This window comes from Chelonoidis abingdonii, chromosome 11 (genome assembly GCF_003597395.2).
Source record: "Chelonoidis abingdonii isolate Lonesome George chromosome 11, CheloAbing_2.0, whole genome shotgun sequence".
In the NCBI taxonomy this organism is placed as follows: Eukaryota; Metazoa; Chordata; order Testudines; family Testudinidae; genus Chelonoidis; species Chelonoidis abingdonii.
The window spans coordinates 33601563-33614886 of NC_133779.1; the positions used below are offsets into that span (position 1 = coordinate 33601563).

At 51.5% G+C, this 13324-nt stretch overlaps 2 protein-coding genes across 2 annotated transcripts; one reads left to right on the plus strand and one right to left on the minus strand.

Moving 5' to 3' along the window:
- Positions 1–21: 21 nt before the first annotated feature.
- Positions 22–2913, minus strand: LOC116837916 (protein arginine N-methyltransferase 5-like). Its single transcript, XM_032802855.2, has 8 exons — positions 2839–2913; positions 2544–2602; positions 2264–2386; positions 878–1053; positions 656–765; positions 420–513; positions 154–294; positions 22–65 (listed from the first exon to the last, which is right to left on the minus strand). The coding sequence occupies exons 1-8, from the start codon at positions 2908–2910 to the stop codon at positions 22–24; spliced, it is 819 nt and encodes a 272-aa protein (XP_032658746.1). The 5' UTR covers positions 2911–2913.
- An 8472-nt stretch (positions 2914–11385) lies between these two features.
- On the plus strand, positions 11386–12723 carry ACTL9 (actin like 9). The gene has a single exon (XM_032805778.2). The coding sequence runs from the start codon at positions 11386–11388 to the stop codon at positions 12721–12723; it is 1338 nt and encodes a 445-aa protein (XP_032661669.2).
- The last annotated feature ends 601 nt before the right edge of the window (positions 12724–13324 follow it).

A 13324-nucleotide genomic window follows, 5' to 3' on the forward strand; every position in this document is an offset into this window, starting at 1 on the left:
GGAAATGCGGTAAGATCTAGATTACCTCGATTTCAGTAAGGCGTTGAACGGTATCGCATGGGAAACTGTTATTATGAAAAGAGGGGAGAATGGAAAGTTGTAAAGGTGGATAAGAACTGGTTAAAGGAAGAGACCAAGCGGTCGTGGCCCCACCCCCCAGTGCCCCCCCGCCCTCACTGAGCGTGACGTCGCCGTAGAGCGTGGTCTCGAAGTAGCCGGCGAAGCCGTGCAGCACCGTGTTCACCTCCACCGCGAACTCCAGCTGCCGGTACTGGCTCTTGTCCCGCGCCGGGTCTGCACAACAGGGGGAGGTTAGGGGAGAATGTGCTCCCCGAGGGGTGTGGTCTGCTCAGGCCCCACCCCTCTCCAGCCCACCACGCTGGGCTGTGGCCAGCTCAGGCCCCGCCCCAGCGCCCTACCTGGGTGCGGGTGGTGGAAGGTGAAGCAGGGCTGGGGTGGCGCCAGCTGGTGGAAGTTGTGGAGTCGCACGACGTAGGGCATCTCGAACTGCGCCTGGGGAGGCGGGGGGAGACCTGGTCAGAGCGCAACCCCCAAACCCCCGACCAGCACAGAGTTGGGGGGTTCAGACAGGCTGGCCCTGCGCTGGGGGGCAGAGGGGGACTGGAGGGGGCTGTGGGTGCAGGGGCAGGCTCACCTCAGGGTGCCGGTCCTTCTCGCGACAGGCCCGCACCTCGTTGTACAGCTTGGAGGAGGAGATGGGCGCCAGGAAGGACGTGTAGGTGCTGGGGATGCTCACGCCGCCCGCTGGAGGATGGGGGAGGGGTGGGTCAGACATCAGGGCAACAAGCACCCCCATGAAAACTGCCTCCCCCCGACTCCCCCTGAGCTGCTCCCCCTACCCCCGGCGCCCACTCACCCCGCAGGCAGTGCTGTGCCCCGTCCAGGCACTCGGGGGACAGCTCGTTGTCGGCAAAGGAGCCCAGCAGCTCTGACACCAGGAGATCGGCCTGCTCAGGTGCCGACCACTCCCGCATGTCGGACGAGACCACGGTCACCTGGGATCCCCACTCCTCGTACTGCCAGCTCTCCAGTCTGCAGGGAGTTCAGGGTTAGCCTGGGGAACTGCCCGCCACTGGCTCCCCCAACTGTGATTCCCCTCTTTGTACTGCCAGCTCTGGGGAGGAGTGCAGGGTTAACCCGGGGAACTACCCGCCACTGGATTCCCCCGCTTCCTACTGCCGGCGCTCCAGTCTGTGGGGAGTGCGGGGTTGCAGATAAATCTCTGCATTAAGCACCTTCACATAACAGTGTATCATTTTTATATGACTTTGTATTATGCCTCTCCATATAGTCTTTTACTGGCTCTATCCATGTGCCATCTCTGTTTTCAGGAAACTGTGTGTCAAGTCCTTTGATATGGGAACTTTGTATCAAATCTTTATGTAGAAACTTTGTATTGAGCCTTGGTATAATGTTATTACCTCTAAGATAGAAGAAAATGTCTTTTTGCCAGGAGCAGAATGAGATCTCCCCCGTTTTAATCAATTGCCCTGCTGGATGAGCGAGGTGTGAAGGGGGAAGGCATGGCAGGCAAGCGGCTCCACACAGCTGCAAGCCTTGGCGAGGAGCTGGAAGCCAGACCCAAGAACAATCCAGTTGTCCAGTGGGCTCACTGAGGAAGAGCAGACATATCAACGGACTCGGGGGTTAGAAGCCAGCACCTACTTTTGGGAACACCCTCTTTGCAGCATTGGGACAACACCCAGAGGGAAGCAGCACAAAGGACCAACAGACACACACAGATTTTGCATCTGGTACAGATTTGCATGAGAGGGAAACTGCTATAAATGTGAGGGGTCTTGCAGAGGCCCCGGGCCTCGTCTTGTCAACATGGGAACATTGATCTGGATCGGCAGAAGCCCGGCTCCACCCCACCCCCCATCTAACTCACCTGGCCAGTGCAGTTAAGGGGAGCAACTAGTTGGTAACAACACCAAGAGGGAGTGTGCGTGTGTGCTTTGTGTGCGTGCAGGAGTGGAACATATCGTATGCATGTGATACAGTGTTGATTAATACATGGATTACCAGTAAATGTGGCGCTTTACCTTACCCCCTGGAAAGATCCTGTGCGGTGCTTTAAGTACAATAGGGTTAATCCAGGGACCTGCCCGCCACTGTATCCCCCCCACGCCTACCGTGAGTTCTCAGGGGAGGAGGGATGGATACACACACACAATGGGGCTAGGTCTCAGCAGGGCTGGGGCGGCTGTTTATAGGGCAGGGCCGGCGTGGGGGCACTCACGTCACCACAGCATTGGGGTTCTTCTCCACGGCATAGATCTTGACCCGCCGGCTGGCCTGGCGGGACGCCCGCAGCGTGGCATTGACCAGGGGGCCCCGGCCAGCCCCCAACACCATCACCACCCTGGAGGGCAGAGAGGGAGGTCAGAGGGCAGCACCCAGGGGTGTCATGAAGGATGGGCCCCCCCATCGGGGAGGGAAGGGTCAGAGCCACCTTCACGGGGCATCACTGGGGCAGGTTGTCGGGGTGCCATGACCCAGGTGGGAGGGGTATAACTCACTGCACATTCGTGTCCTTCTCCTCTTCAGGCACCCGGTCCAGCAGGCACCTGTAGATCGCCTGGGGAGGGAGAGGGAGAGGGGGAGGTCACTGGAGGGCCCTGCAGCCCCCCTCGGACCCTGCTCCCACACCACAATCCCCCCTCCAGCCACACCCCACCCCCATTGCCCCACCATCCCTGAACCCTCACCCACTAGGCCTTCCTCCCACTGCCCCTCCCCTTCCATCTGGCCCCACCCTTGGCTAGGTCCTGCCCACCAAGCCCCTCCCCCAGTCACAGCCCGGCTCCCCCTCACCTGCTGATACTGGGAGTATTTGATAGGGTCCTTCTCAAAGACCTCGTAGGTCTGGGACTCCAGGTTGTCCATCAGGGGCTGGGGGANTCGGGGTTGTTATAAATGTGTATGGGCAGGGTTTTGTGGCCTGCCTTGTGCAGGAGGTCAGACTAGATGATCATATTGGTCCCTTCTGACCTATGAGTCTATGAGTCTCCTTGGTGAAGGGATCCCTGCTTCTTATTTTCTGCCTCTCCCCTTCCCTCGGCCAGTGTTTGCTGCGCTGTCTGTCCTCGGTCCTGCAGCACTGTTAGAGCTCTTCCCCTAGCCCTGTGGGCCAGTGAGGGAATAAGGGGGTTGATTTGTGAAAACAGTTGCCTGGTCTTGGAAGGTAGCGTTTTGGCAACACTCCGGGCTCGACACACCCTTCTTACCAACCAGCTTAAACCAAGCTAGTCCAACTTCCTCCTAGAGTGCCAGGAGAAATTCCCCTCTCGGCCGATGCCCTGCCTCCAGGGCCTTCGCTGACAGAGATGCAGAACACTGGATGTGCTCTCAGGGCCCAGAGGAAGGATGGCCTTGTGGACTGGGATTGAGATCCAGTCAGTTCCTGGCTCTGCCAGGTCACTGACTACAAGCAGAACATTTAACAGATTATTTCGTGACAGGCTCTTGGCTGGTTTGGGTGTGGAGGGTTGCGTCTAGTTTTGGTGCCCCCATGACAGAAGGGACATGGATAATTTGGAGATAGTCCAGTGGAGGGCAATGAAAAGGATTATGGGGCTGGGGCACATGACTGACGATGAGAGGCTGCGGGAACTGGGCTTATTTAGTCTGCAGAAGAGAAGAGTGAGGGGGGATTTGATAGCAGCCTTCAACTACCTGAAGGGGAGTGTGACAGGTTCAATTAAAGAAACCCCTTTGGGACTGTCACCTGCAATGCTGAGACTACCTCTGAGCCCATTTCTTCTGCCAGTTTGGGCCTCCAGAACCCTGCCTTGTTGAGCCAGACACGCCAGCCTGCTGCAACACAGACCCGGGGTCTGAACCACGTCCCCAAAGCTGCAGACTTAACAGAAAACAGATCAGCAAGTGCTCCTGTCTCCAGCACCCAGACACCTAGCTCCCAATGGGATCCAAACCCCAAATGAATCCATTTTACTCTGTATAGAGCTTATACAGGGTAAACTTCTAAGTTGTCCCCTTTATAACACTGATTGAGAGATATGCACAGCTGTTTGCTCCCCCGGGTATTAGTCACTAATTCTGCGTTCAATAATAAGCCAAAGTCATGTTATTAAATATAACAAGTAGGATTTAAGTAGTTCCAAGCAATAACAGGCAGAACAAAGTAAGTTACCGAGCAAAATAAAACAAAACACGCAAGTCCAAGAGTAATACAGTGGGAAACAATACAGGTAAATCTCACCCTCAGAGATGTCGCAATAAGCTTCTTTCACAGACTAGACTCCTTCCTAGTCCGGGCCCAATCCTTTCCCTGGTACAGTTTTTGTTAGCTATAGCGCAGATGGTAGTTAGGGGATTTCTCATGATTGGAACTTCCTTTGTTCTGTTCCACCCCCTTATATAGCTTTGGCACAAGGCAGGAATCTTTTCTCTTCTTGGGTCCCCACCCCTCCTTCTAAATGGAAAAGCACCAGGTTTAAGATGGATTCCAGTACCAGGTGACATGGTCACATGTCCTGTGAGTCCCCCCAAGCCTTCATTCTTCCTGGCCTGACTGACAGGGAGGCTTGCAAGTAAACAGAGCCATTTATCACCAGCTGTCCTAGTTGATGGGGACATCAAGATTCCAAACCACCACTAATGGCCCACACTTTGCATAATTACAATAGGAACTTAGAGTTATATTTTATATTTTTAGTTTTAAGATACACAAAATGATACATTTATACAAATAGGATGACCACATTCAGTAGATTATAAGCCTTGCAATGATACCTCACAAGAGACCTTTTGCATGAAGCATATTCCAGTTACATTATATTCACACTCATTAGCATATTTTCATAAAATCATATGGAGTGCACCATCACAGGGGGTTCCAAAGAGGATGGAGCTCGGCTGTTCTCAATGGTGGCAGATGACAGAACAAGGAGCAATGGTCTCAAGTTGCAGTGGGGGAGGTCTAGGTTGGATATTAGGAAACACTATTTCGCTAGGAAGGTGGTGAAGCACTGGAATGGGCTTCCTAGGGAGGTGGTGGAATCTCCACCCTTAGAGGTTTTTAAGGCCCGGCTTGACAAAACCCTGGCTGGGATGATTTAGTTGGGGTTGGTCCTGATTTGAGCACGGAGTAGGCCTAGTTGACCTCCTGAGGTCTCTTCCAACCCTAATTGTCTACGAGTCTATGGCGATATCAAATGGTGAAAGTTCATTGGGTTCCGAGTTGTGTGTATGCAAAAAAGTTATAACCTGGAGCAAACAAGGAGTTAAAAACTCACCCGGTGGCATCAGCCACTACTTGTCCGACTGGCTCATCAGGGCGCAGGATGGACGGGCAGGTAGTGAAACTGGATGGCAGTGCTGAGTTACAGGAATTGCATTCCACGCTCTGTATCCAGAGAAAACTCCCATCTGGAGGCACAGAATTCCAAAGGGACTGGCTGGCATCTGGACTGGGATAAAGCAATAAGCCATTGGTGCCTGTCTGGTGTTGCGAGGCACAGGACAAAACATATAAGGGCTGTTGATTCTCTGAGCTCCAGACGGGCACAGAGGGCCCTTGTTTCTGGGCCTCGCAGGAGTCTGCCCATCCTCTGGTGTAAATTAAAGCAGCTTTAGGGCAGTTCTATTTCAGGCACATATACAGCCCTCTCGCTTGAGTGTTTTTATTCTCATAACACCTCTGTGCAGTACAGAAACAATTATCATCCCCATTTTCCGGGGGGTGGAGGGGACGAAAGCACAGAGAGACTAGGTGACTCACCCAAGGCCAGACAGGGAGTCAGTGGCAGAGCAAGGACTTGAAACCAAGTTTGCCAACCCCTAAGCAAGTGCCTTAACCACTGGACCATCCCTCCTCTTTGCTTCCTACTTGAACTCACATGCTGCTTCCCACGGGCTTTGGTGAGCAAAGAAATGCTGTAATGTGGGGCTTTCCAGCCACGCCTCCAGATTTTAAACATCAATTCCCTCTATCGCGGGGAAGCCAGGGTTCAGAGTGTTTTTAGTAATGTATCCTTCCCCTGAGAAAAATAGTGACTCACCAGTCGGCGTATCCCCCAGTGGCTGGGCCTGGTGTGGCTGGCTCTCCTCCTCTGGTGCACCCTGCGGACAGCTGCTGTTGCCCAGGCCATGGGCTGCTTCTTCTCATAGCTCAGCTCACGTGCAGGCCAACCCCTCCAATGGTGTCAAAACTCTCCCTGCAAACAACTATCTAATAGCTGAAGGCCGAGACTTCAGCCCCCACTCTGGGGTCTCCTCCTCCTACCTCCTCCCCCAGGGCTTCCTGCAGTCTTGGCTCCTCTCAGCCTCTTGGCTGCCTCCCTGGATAACATCCTGCCCTCACTCTGCCTCAACCCTTTCCAAGCTTTGCTGAGTCCTTGTACTGAGGGATGCCTCCTGGGGCTTTGTCCCCAAAGTGCCAGCTTGTCCGCTCCCATCCAGGGCCGCCCCGGGGCAATTTGCCCCAGGCTCAGGGCTCCACAGGGGCCCCCACGAGAATATAGTATTCTATAGTATTGCAACTTCTTTTTATGGAAGGAGCCCCCGAAAGTACTTTGCCCCAAGCCCCCTGAATCCTCTGGGTGGCCCTGCTCCCATCAGGGCTCATACAGGAGCACCTGACCCCTCTCTCCCATGTGCCTGTCTGAGGAAAGGAGCCCAAGGCCTATGGCTCCTTCGCCCCCCAGCTAGCATTCATCCTGAACTGGGCCTGGCCCACCCTCCAGGTGCAACGCAGTTCACTAATTGCTCCCTGTCTGCACTTAACCCTTTCACTGCCCGTTTGGCACAACCCTTCACAAGTTCCTGAGAGAAAGGTTTTAAGCACCATTTTTTCCAGGGGCCTGGACTCTGCTGACCCCCTTCTCCCGCCTCCTCTGCATCCAGCTTCAGTTAACACCTTCAGCTCACATCTTGTGTTGCAACAGCTGAACGCAGAGGGTTGGAACACTACAGCCCTAATTTCTAATCAATATGAACGAAATGCCAGGGCTACTGAGTGTGGGGGAAGAGACCACGTTGGCTTAAAATCCAGCAATTCTTTCCCAGGCAGCCAGAATCCTCACTCAGGAGTACCCACTCTCCTAAGGCTGGCTAGAGGCTGTACCACCCCTCAAACCACTTCCACTACCAGTTCCCTCCCTTTGCCTCTGCCATGCCACTCTGACCTGCAGCCGTGCTAGCGGGGCAAGGAGAACCCAGTACAGTCATCTATAGAGTTCAGGGTGCTACTTAAGCCTTATGCTTCAGGGCTTAAACTGAGAGCTTGAAGGATCAGGAAGACATCTCCTCCAACCTCTATTTAATGAGCAGCAGGTTTAAAACAAATAAAAGGAAGTTCTTCACACAGTGCACAGTCAACCTGTGGAACTCCTTGCCTGAAGAGGTTGTGAAGGCTAGGACTATAACAGCATTTAAAAGAGAACTAGATAAATTCATAGAGGTTAAGTCCATTAATGGCTATTAGCCCGGATGGCTAAGGAATGGTGTCCCTAGCCTCTGTTTGTCAGAGAGTGGAGATGGAGGGCAGGAGACAGATCACTTGATCATTGCCTGTTAGGTTCACTCCCTTTAGGGTAACCAGATGTCCTGATTTTATAGGGACAGTCCTGATTTTTGGGTCTTTTCCTATATAGGCTCCTATTACCCCCAACCCCCTGTCCCCATTTTTCATATTTGCTGTCTGGTCACTTTAACTACCTCTGGGGCACCTGGCATTGGCCACTGTGAGAAGACAGGATACCGGGCTGGATGGACCTTCGGTCTGACCCAGTCTGGCCATTCTTATGTTCCTATTTACAGAACTCCACACTAGTCAGGTCCACTATGGGATTATTTTTTCTTCTTTAAATCATCGGCTATTGGCCACTGCCAGAGCCAGGATAATTGGGCATGTAGAATAGGGGTCTGATCTTTTTACTGTTGCCCCACTAGTTAAAACAGCCTTGCTCCATTCCAGGGCCTCAGAGCTGGCCACAGCGATCAGCCATGCTACAGGAGGCATCATGGAAATGTTCATCTGAGATAAGAATCTATAGTAACACTTGCCCTTTCCAGGGGATTCTGTCAGAGCCCTGCCCTGGTTTACTGCTTGTCGGTGCTGACATTTTTGTGTCTGTGACTATAATCGCTGCTATTCAGAGCGTGCCAGATCGCAGAACAAATGGGAGAAGTAAATAAATGTAATAATGAAGACAATGAACCTTGCAGACAAAAGGGTAGCAGGTGCCAGGGTAGGCCAAGGGGTGCTGGCTTGCTAGCCAGGACACCTGGGTTCTGCTCCTGATGCTATTGCTCATCAGCTCTGTGTCCTCAGGCAAAGCTTTGTGCCTCTGTTTCCCCTCCCACCCTCTGTTTTGACTATGTAAATTGTAAACTCTTTGTGGCAGGACGTGTCTCCTGTTTTGTGACTGCACAGCACCTAGCACCACAATAATGGCACGTTGCCCTTGCATCCGGAAGTCGGAAAGCATTTTACAAAGGAAATCAGCGTCCATTTTGCAGGTGGGGAAACTGAGGCACCGAGCGGGGAAGTGACTTGCCCACTAGGCCACACTGCCTTCCCAGATGGGACCCTCATCTCCAGGTGGGGCTCCATACAAATAATCTTTAGTGAGCGTTCAAAGAGTTACACATTGTAGGAGCTAGCTCAGGCAATCCACAGCAATTAGAGATGGCAAAGCCCTGGTGCGCCACCTTTCCTCCAGTCGGTTTGTGTTGTCTTGAGTTTTCGCAACACACCTGACCCATCTCAGCACACGACTGCATGGTTCTCAGGACACGGGACAGATTGTGAGGGCAGCGTTGCCTGAGCTATAGCTTTCTAACCCCCCTCTCCCACCAGTCATAGAGCTTGAGTCCTGAGTCAATTCCACACCTTGCTGATTGCAAATACTTTAGTGACATCATCGCGACTCTCCTTCACCATGGCAACAGATCCCAACAGCTGCTAGCCCAGAACTGTGCCAATAAATAAATACAATGGACAAAACAGGGGACCCTGTGTTGGGCATGCACTAACGTGTGCTCCAGATTCATGGAAGCCTGTGAAATAATAATACCTACCTCTTATCTAGCACTTTCCATCAGTAGATCTCACCTGGCTTTCCAAAGGAGGTCAGCAGCATTATCCCCATTTTACAGATGGAGAAACTGAGGCAGGGGACCAGGAAGTGACTTAGAATCATAGAATATCAGGGTTGGAAGGGACCTCAGGACATCATCTAGTCCAATCCCCTCCTTAAAGCAGGACAAATCCTCAACTAAATCATCCCAGCCAGGGCTTTGTCAAACCTGACCTTAAAAACCTCTAAGGATGCAGATTCCACCACCTCTCTAGGTAACCCATTCCAGTGCTTCACCGCCCTCCTTGTGAAAAAGTTTGCCAAAGTGATCCCAGGCTTGTAATCACACTCTCTCTAGAGTCCAGGGTTCACTTCAGATAGGAATGATGTCAAAAGAACCCAGGAAAACCCTCTCCATATGCCTTTGGGAATGCAAATACAATGCATACCACCCTTAACTGAGACATCGCCTGCAGGGTGCAATGACATATGTCGGGAAGCACATGGAGTTGAGTCCAAAGACCCCTGGGGCAGAGTGGCTGCAGCCCATGTGTTTGCCTTGCAGCCTAAGGGCAGCTCACTCTTCTGAGGAGACGGGCCAGGGATTTTGTTGCATTAGAGCAGGGGTGCTCAAACTTCATTACACTACGACCTCCTTCTGACAACACAAAATTACTACACGACCCCAGTCAGGGAGACCAAAGCCCGTGCTCTGCCGGGAAGCCCAAGACCTGCAGCCCCAGCAGGACGCCTGTAACCTGAGCCCCGCTGCTCAGGCCAGGACTTGGGGCACAGAGGAAGTTTGCAATGCTGCTGCCTGGGATGTGCTTTGCTGTGGTTTAACAGAAAACCTTCCTCAAAAGCTGCATGGTCCAGCAAACAGTGCCTTGGCCTGGGGTCTGTTTTCTGCCCTGCCACTGAGCTGCTGTGTGACCTAGGGCGAGTCACATCCTCTCTTTCCCCTCTTACCTCTGTGTGTCTCTCCTTGCCGATTTAAATCCTAAACTCATCAAAGCAGCAATTGTCTCTTTCACTATGTTTTTTGTACAGCACCCAGCACAGTGGGACCCAGATCTCAGCCACGTCTTCTGGGTGCTGCTGTCATAATACTAACTAACCCTGTTTCCAGAGTTGTCGCCCTTTACAAGCCCTCGAGACACTTACAATATTTAAAAGAAATCATCAGAAAGGCCAGTGGTGCTGGTCCCTTGACACCCGTCACTTTCTGCTATAGCTGCAACTCTTTGAGGTGCAGTAGTGACACCTGGTGGTCACAGAGATCAGCAACATGCAGGTAGGGTGTCCTACAGTCTGCTGTTGTTTAAAAGTTGGAGAGAAAAATCCATTGTTTTAGGGACTGATTTTTAAAGGCACCTAAGTGCTTTTGAATATCCCACTAGGTGTCTATCTGCATCTTTAGACACTTAAAAGACCTTTAAAAACTGGCATTGGTGCCTCTGCTGGAGTGACCAGATGTCCCAATTTTATAGGGACAGTCCCGATTTTGGGGTCTTTTTCTTATATAGGCTCCTATTACCCTCCCACCTCCTGTCCCGATTTTTCACACCTGCTGTCTGGTCACCCTAGCCTCTGCCCAGGTCTCCCTCCAATTGGCAGTCCCAGGGATGCGGATAGCCAGCTACTTTCTCACAACTAGAGGAGTTCTCGGTTGGCTCAAGCAGCAGAGACCTGGCCTGGGATTGCCAACAGAGTTAAAGGGAGTTAGATGCCCATGTTTCATGGGAGTTGGGCCCTTATTGTCCTGTACCCTTTTGATAATACCAGCTTTGCTGCTAACTGTCCTTCACTCAATCCCCATCAATTACCATTTGTCCGTTTTGTTACAATAGCGTTAATGATGAATTATCTTTTTGCTCCTTTAAAATAACGTTGCCAACATTCAGCTGATATCAGTATAAAGCTCTTTGAAAGGATCACGAAGCAGACCCTTTATATTGGGTTCCTTTGGCCCAAAGACTGGTTCATTCAACTTCTCGCTTTATCCCGTAGCTATTAATTAAAAAAAAAAATGAAACGGGAGCAATGGTTAGGTCAAGTACGCACGAGGTTAGAAAGATAAATTGAAAAATGAACAACGACAAAAGTCTCGTTTCAGATCAGATGGGCAGGGATGGAAGAAAAGCAGAGAATGAAGGCAAACAGGAACAGAAGGGAAACAGCTTCGCTGAAGAAGCTGGAATGATGTCATAGTTCTCATTATGACAACAGTGATCAAACCTGTCCTGGACCTAAGCTAACTCCTCTAAAAGCCACTTCCCATTTTACCTTTAGGGAGGCCGTTTCTGCCTCCACTAGAATGTCTTCAGACAGCCCAAGGAAAGGTAGCTCAAGACTATCCAGTCCAGACCCCATGACTCCAAGGTCAATGAATCCACAATCAGGCAGTATAGGGACAAGGAGCCTCTCTCTAAGATCTGGGGCCCATTCTCCAGATCAGTACCTCAAGGCTAAAGGAGCAGCAGAAGAAAGCCAGTTCACTAGACTGTCGTCTAGTTCCCCCGTGAAAGACCGCCCTGTTGTGAAGAAGACAGGCGCCGTTGTGATAGAAACAGGTACTGGGACCTGTAAAGCAGGGTTTGCTGGGCAGCAGAAACCCAAATCCATTGTTGGTACTTTGGTTGGCCATCTTCCGGAGAGGTCAATAAAGTCTGGAGGGACAGGACCAGACACTTTTGTTGGAGAGAGAGCCCGACTGCAACCCAATGTGGAGATCATTTTTCCTGTGAGGAATGGCATCATCATCGATTGGGAGGCAGCAGAAGTCCTCTGGAGACACATGTTCTATCATGACCTTAAGGTTCCTCCAGAAGAGCATGCTCTATTGATGTCAGAGCCACCCCTCAGCCCTACCACCAACAGAGAGAAGATGGTGGAAGTGGTGTTTGAATCTCTGAACTCTCCTGGCATGTACATTGCTTATCACTCTGTCTTGTCAGTATACGCCCATGGGAAAATCAGTGGCTTGGTGGTAGATACGGGTTACGCAGTGACCCACACTGTACCGGTCCTTGAAGGTTACAACTTGCCACATGCCATTCAGAGAATGGATATTGCAGGATCTCACTTGACTTCCTTTCTGCTACAGCTTCTCAGGGACACTGGGCATGTGTTTAATGAGAGGATGATGCATATTGTTGAAGACATCAAGCATAAGTTCTGCTACGTCGCTGCTGACTTTGAAAGCGAGTGCAATCTTCCCAAGAAGGAATACATGGTAGATTTCCAGCTGCCAGATGGCCAGATCATCAGCCTAGGGAAAGAGCGATTCCAGTGCCCAGAAAGATTATTCAACCCCCCTAATATGCCCGGTGTTTCCCTTGTGGGCATCCATGGCATGGCCCAGAGAAGCTTAAAGAAAGTCCCCAAAGAAGCCAGGAGAGACATGCACCAAAATGTATTTCTCTGTGGAGGCTCCTCTCTCTTCGAGGGGTTGGAGAAGAGGTTTTCCAGTGAGCTCCTTCAGAAAGTGCCAGCTAACACCAAGCTGAGAGTTTCCTCCATCCCGCTGAGGAATTATGCTGCTTGGACTGGAGGCTCCATCCTGGCTTCCTTGAAGAACTTCCAGTCATGTTGGATTCAAAAGGAGAAGTACCAAGAGCATGGGCCATACATTGTCCATCGGAAGTGCTACTGAGTTAAACTGAAGGCACAGGAGCCATCAGGAGAAGTGAGTTTGCACTGAAATTGTAATTTGCTTGTGGTTCCTGGTTGGGAAATGGACAGTCATGTAATTAATAAATGTCTGTGCCTTATATGGCACCATCTATTCAAGGATCTCAGGACACTCCAGGCTGGAATTTTCAGAGGAGCCTTAACAAGTTTGGGAGCCCAAATCTCATTGAATTCCAGTATCAAATATGGGCTCAATGGCAGGCAGGCATCCCCTTGGGAAAGAGCTTCCCTTTATAGAGGAGTAGGGTGCTCCATCTCCCTGGTTCCTTGGCCTCTCCGCTAAGGCTGCCCACAAGGAGGGGCAGTTCATTCCAATGGAGATGGGAGAGTGTGTGAGATATGGGTGCTTGTCCTGCCCAGGTGGAGACCCAGCACCTTGTTTTAAGTGGGGCTGCTGAATGTATGTCAGATAAGAATGACTTGCAGGTGCTGAGACTGAATTGGAACTGGCACCCTCTGAAGGGGAAAGGCCTCCTCATATTCCAGTCCCAGACCCCCTGAACCAGCCAGTCCCCTGCCCTGGGGCTAGATTGGACCCTGCACCCCAGAAAGCAGAAACGTCT

Excerpts from the sequence above, each read along its gene's own strand:
- LOC116837916 (XM_032802855.2), bottom strand. The coding sequence starts at position 2,910 with ATGGACAACCTGGAGTCCCAGACCTACGAGGTCTTTGAGAAGGACCCT. Across the intron at positions 2,603-2,838 it reads AATACTCCCAGTATCAGCAG|GCGATCTACAGGTGCCTGCT; the intron begins GTGAGGGGGAGC and ends CTCCCTCCCCAG. Across the intron at positions 66-153 it reads GGGCGGGGGGGCACTGGGGG|TTTCCCATGCGATACCGTTC; the intron begins GTGGGGCCACGA and ends TCATAATAACAG.
- ACTL9 (XM_032805778.2), top strand. The coding sequence starts at position 11,386 with ATGTCTTCAGACAGCCCAAGGAAAGGTAGCTCAAGACTATCCAGTCCA.